We start from the raw sequence: 5,779 nt of genomic DNA on the forward strand, positions 1-5,779 counted from the left end.
CCATCAGCTGGTGCTCCAACATTGCTTCCTCACAAGCTAAGACCTGCTTACTCATTGCCCAACTCCCTATATTTACCCCCCCTATCCATTATGGATGGCAATCTCATATGGGTAGGGTTCTTTTTTAATGCATGTAGCCCATGTTTTGTACAGTATGGATATGACTCTTTAATGCATTCACTGTAAATGTTATATCATGTAGACTACAATGCGATATGATGATGCCATAAAACAGGCATCCTCAAACTGCGGCCCTCCAGCTGTTGCAAAACTACAACTCCCAGCATGCCCGAACAGCCTACAGGTATCAGCCTGCAGCAGGGCATTGTGGGAGTTGTAGTTTTTCAACAGCTGGAGGGCCGCAGTTTGAGGATGCCTGCCATAGAATAATACTAGTAATACAATTGCTCAGTCAGCACTTGGGTGTGGGGCTTTGCTTGTTCCTTTAATATAAAGGATGCAGTGGCTTTATGCTATGCAATGCTTCATCTGATCGCTGCCATTTTATATTTACTGATAACTGGCCTAATGCAGGTATAATGGTGATGCATTACTAAAAAATGATATTTCTAACTATATGCATTTATCACAATGCTATTCCTGATATAAATCTGTAAGACCAGCATAATCTGAATGATCACTTGGACACCCAAACGTGGATGTCTTCTCCCTTGCATGGGTTGTCAGATGATTGCCTCAGTTCCTCCCATGTCTGAAATCAAAAGCTGTTTGTATGTCAGTTATTGGCAAATCAATGGGATATATCTATCGGGGGTGCGTTCAATACATTTACAGTGTAACATAGATGTCTGGCAACACTGACTGCGTACGATGCCTTCACAATGCAGAACCACCGCAGTAAGACCAACAATTGCCTACACAGTCATTCAGTAGTCAATCCCAATAGCCGACCAGCAGCTCCGTACGCCTGTAGCAGATGTATATTGCTTCACCCAGGGTGCATTACCACCGACATGTCATTGATCACGGAGCAATTTATTCATATATTCGGTTGCAATGTTTAAAATCCATAGGGATTTTTCTCCCACTAATTAGTTTTCCAAATTTCCTCCAGAATCTGATGCTAAATTGTCTGCAGACAAGGCTGCCAGTCATTTGTGCTGCATCTGGGCTCGAACTGCTGACGACTGGAATCTGCTTAATGAGTCCGCTCTGTGGCGAGTCAATTACATGAATATCAGACGAGCGGCCCCAAATGCTGCATCTGCATTGCCCAAACTGACTTCTAATTTACCCAAGGATTAGGTGGCACATAAAAAATACATGCATCCTTGAGCAGCAGATTTAACCACCTACCACCCACAACGCCACAGCTAATACACAGGAATCCAATGACAACCGATATTTGGAAACATTTCACTTTAATACTGAAAAATATGCCATTATAAAATTTTTGAATATACTGAATTTTCAACATCAGCCTTTCTTTTGTCATAGACTTCATTTTAGTTTTTTTTTTTTTTTTTTTTCTCCCCACCATTTAGAATGACAATAATTCGTCATGCTCCTCTGCACCGGATTACCTCTGTAACCATAATAAAAAATAATAATAATACTTATAATAATAATAATAACAACGGAGAATCATTATACATTCAGAATGGAAATGCCTATGTACTGTAGATACTGTAGCTTGGAAAATGAACACAGGGCAGTTTGCATAAAATGAAGAAAGGAATAGAAAAAAAATAGAAAAAATAATAGAAAACCAACAAAAAATGGAACTATCCATGCAAACACATATTAAATAAAACAGTACAATTATTATTTTTTTCAGTTTTTTCCCACCCCCACAGTAAACTCATGGTCTGTACTGCGTTATCCATTACAAAAAGATAGAGCAATGGCACTTTAAGTATACCAGGGCTGTATAGAGAGATTTGGAGAAGATGAGACTTATGGGTGGCTCAGGCTGGATCTCTAGTTCACTTGAGCACCCCAGGGGTAGGTTGCATCCATGCGAGCCATGCAGCACTTGGTTTCACTAGTCACTTATTTACATTACATTCATGCATTGTTCCCACTTCTGCACCAAGAAGAGACGCTGCATGATTGGTAGCCCCCCATTACCCCCGCCATGTTCCTCCAGGAACTCGACCCCCTCCTCACTCAAGGAGAGGCTGGTTACCCCATCAACTTCTCAGGTAGCACAGCTGGCTTACTGGTACTGGACGTCTCTTTTACCCAGTTTTTTCATTATTCATGGACATCAGCTTCACAAGAAGGTAGCATTGAAACAAATCCTATTCATGGACATGGCACAATTGTAGCGAATGTTACAGCAAGGCACAACCATTTTTTAGTGTGTCCTTTGTGTTTGGAATATGTGATAGCTCCACAATGCAGTATTTATTTGCCTTTAATAAACCCTCCTCCCACCCCCACTGCCTTCCCATTCTAGCACATCTAGTCTGAGAGTGAATGAGACCCACAATCATATACTCTATGGGTGCCATCTGCATTGTAGGGGCCATTATGCCAGTAAGAAGAATCGCATACTGTCTGCAAGGAATTGATCTCTGAAGCAGAGGAGTTGGCATCCCTTCTCTTCGATCTTTTCCTGTTTCTAAGGATAAATACCAGCATGCCAACTACTGTGAAGGCAGAGGTGACAAACACCAACAGGAGCCCTGGCACTAGCACAGAGATAGATACCCGGCTTGTCTCTAGGTAGGAGTTGGGATGAGTGTTGGTCTCTGAGAGGCCAGTGCTATTTTTATGAAGAGCATTGAGAGTTGGGGAAATTTTTGCATACAGCAGGGGACACATCATGTCATTAGAAAGAAATCTGAAGTCTTTCCCCCAGAACTCCTCTGGGAAATAACATTTGAGATCACTTACAATTACCTCGGGGCCAAGTCGCTCTGCCCATTGTTTGAAAGGCACATTATTGCAGGAGCAGTCCCACTGGTTGCCATGAAGATCTATCTGTATGATAGAGGTGAGCTGGTCCAGTACCCCTGCCACTGGGAGGTACATGAAGTAATTATTGTGAAGACTTAATTTGGAAAGGCTGACCCCAGCAAACACATCCACAGGCAGAGACTTCAGAAGGTTGTTGTTGAGGATGAGGATCCTGAGGTTGGGCATAGGGTTGAATGTGTTTGGCAGGATGAGTTGGATAAAGTTAAATTCCAGATTGAGATACTCCAAGCTCTGCAGGCCAGTGAATTTATCCGGGGTCAGGGTGTCTATGCAGTTTTTATCCATGTACAACCATCTTAGGTCAGTTAGGTTCTGGAAGGTGTTGTTCTCTACCATCCCTATGTTGTTATTCCCTAGATCCAGTAAAGTTAAATTCCCATAATCCAGAAAGTTGGATTTTTTGATAGTGTGGATCTTATTCTCTCTCAGGAACAATTCCTGCACATTGGGAGGTTTGGGCTCCAATTCAGAAAGACTCTTGACATTTTTGTTACTGCAATCTACTTTTAATCCAGTGCCAATAATTTGCTTACCGCAACTGCAGGCAGCTGGACAGACAATGGTCTGATTTGGTCTATCATTAGGGTTTGTTTCAGACACAGCAGCTGTGGGTCGAGTTTTCAGTTGCCAGTTCCCTGGTATCTTGGTGCCTCCGCTTACTGAGGAACCCTGGGTGCCAGAGTCATCTTGGCCACCGACTTTAAAGGGGGTTGGGATTGGACCAGGATCGCAGGTCTCATCTTGGGCAGGAGGGGCAGCTAAACTGGAATCCACTGCGTTTTTTAAGGGGCACAGCTCCTGCTCTGAGGTCTCATTTAAATCATTGCCCTGCAGTCTGGTGGGAGCCTCACAAATAACCCTACCGATCAATGCATTCTTTGGAATATTCTCTAGCCACTCCTTTAGAGATAACAGATCACAACTGCAGTCCCAAGGGTTATCCTCCAAGAGGATTTCCGCTATGCCTGGGATTTGTTCCAAGACCCCCTCATAGGGCAAGGTCTTCACTCTGTTCCCCCGGAGGTCTAGATGTGTGATGGGCACGTACTGGAACACATTAGTGGGTAAGGTGCTAATGAGGTTGTCGTTCAAAATTAAAACCTCTAGCTTGTTCAGGTCCCTAAAGGCTCCTGGGTCAATGTCTCTTAAGAGGTTAAAGTCTGCCTGGAGATATTCCAGATCATCCAAGCCCAGGAACGTGTGTCTCCTGAACGATTTGATCTTGTTGTTGTTAATGTGCAGACGTTTGACCAGTTGAAGACCCAGAAAAGCACCAGGGACGATCTCATGCAAGCCATTGTTCTCCATGTGTAGGCTGACTGCATTGTAAAAGTTGGCGAACTCATTGGGGAAAAGCCTGGTGAGAGAATTCCCATGCAGGAAGAGGTGATAGAACTGGGACGTGGGGGCCGAGAAGTGCTGGAGGTTGCTGAAGCCCTTCTTCTCGCAGTCTACGTGCAGGTCCCCTTCCACCTCGTTGCACGAGCAGAGCCTTTCCTTACACACGTCCCTCGTTACGTTCCCAGCCGCCAAACAAAGAGATATCTCCAGCAGCAGGATCCAAAGCAGCATTTTTAATCAGAGCAATGCATTCCCGATCTCATGGCAAGGGGTTAACAATCCATCTCCAGCAGAGCCCTCACTGACCAACCAACCCTGTGCCAGATGCCTCCTGGTCTCCTCAGCGGTAATCCCAGGGACACTATATCCTCAGACGCCCAGCCAGTGTGCCAGTCCTCAGCCGTGCCATGCTGCAGCCAGGCTTCTTCTGCCCTGTCTCTCGCTCTCTCCTCCGCCGGCGGTAACGCAGCTCCCCGCGGTGCGCTGTCCACAGCTTGCTGGTGCTGAAATCCCGCCCCAGTCCAGCACCGCACGGCCAGCCAATGGCGCTGCCAAATTTCCGCAATCGCTGCGTTTTTTCAGCTCACGATCGCCCTCCGTGTGCTGCTGTGTGTGAATGTGTGTGAGGGAAGCGGGCAGTCGCTAAGAGGCTCCCAAAGATCTGACACCCTCCGCTGAGCTGCAGTGGCAAAAATCCATTTGCTGAGGGAAGGCTGGCAAAAAAAATCAATCAAGGCACAGGGCAAGCGTTAAAAAATGTCGGCATTAAAGAGGAGAAGTTTGGGCTGTCTCCTCGGGATCGCGTGTGATGTCACACACACGGGGGCGCGCACATAGACACAGCACAGGATCAGAAACTGCATCGTGTGTACGTGTGCATGCCACCCATGGCCCTGCATGGGAACACTGCTGCAGAGGGATCACTGAGTGCGTTTTCTAGACCGAGCCATCGCTCTATGTGTCTACAGAGTGAGTCATGGATGGTGGAGGACCACTGGTGAGGGGGAGTGGTTTCTGATGCGGTAGATGTTTCATGGAGGCTGGAGGGAGCTGGATCCAGGCTTCCTGTTTGGCCGCAGTGTCTCCCAGCTTCTCCTGAGGGTCCCTGCCGCAGCAGACTGGAGGGGGAGAAGACTTCCCAGCAGAAAGCCTGGGGGAACTTTCAGTCCTTAGCAGGGGCTTCACTAGGGTGCTAGGCTTCAGGGATGAGGTAGACACACGAGGGGTGGAGAGAAGGCTGCTCCTGGGGTCTATATATAGAAGAAAGTCAGCCCAAACCATAAGGAATGCTCACTTCACTGTCCCTCATGAATACTAATCAGCTTGGGCTTTCACAGACTGCAGTTGGTAAAACAAATGAGACATCCTAGCGATCCTACCAAGTGACCTTATCAAAGGAAATTAATTAAGATTTTCCAGTGTTCAGCAGCTGCGGATGTCACTGCAGATCTCCTCTTCACCTCCTCCCTATGATTTCAGCTTTATTGTATTA

The 5,779-nt window shown here is 46.2% G+C and overlaps 1 protein-coding gene across 1 annotated transcript; it reads right to left on the reverse strand.

Moving 5' to 3' along the window:
• Positions 1 to 2,427: 2,427 nt before the first annotated feature.
• On the reverse strand, positions 2,428 to 4,518 carry SLITRK1 (SLIT and NTRK like family member 1). Its single transcript, XM_044288138.1, has one exon. The coding sequence runs from the start codon at positions 4,516 to 4,518 to the stop codon at positions 2,428 to 2,430; it is 2,091 nt and encodes a 696-aa protein (XP_044144073.1).
• Positions 4,519 to 5,779: the final 1,261 nt, after the last annotated feature.

The sequence above is a fragment of the Bufo gargarizans genome, chromosome 3, assembly GCF_014858855.1.
Source record: "Bufo gargarizans isolate SCDJY-AF-19 chromosome 3, ASM1485885v1, whole genome shotgun sequence".
NCBI lineage: Eukaryota > Metazoa > Chordata > Amphibia > Anura > Bufonidae > Bufo > Bufo gargarizans.

Excerpts from the sequence above, each read along its gene's own strand:
- SLITRK1 (XM_044288138.1), bottom strand. The coding sequence starts at position 4,518 with ATGCTGCTTTGGATCCTGCTGCTGGAGATATCTCTTTGTTTGGCGGCT.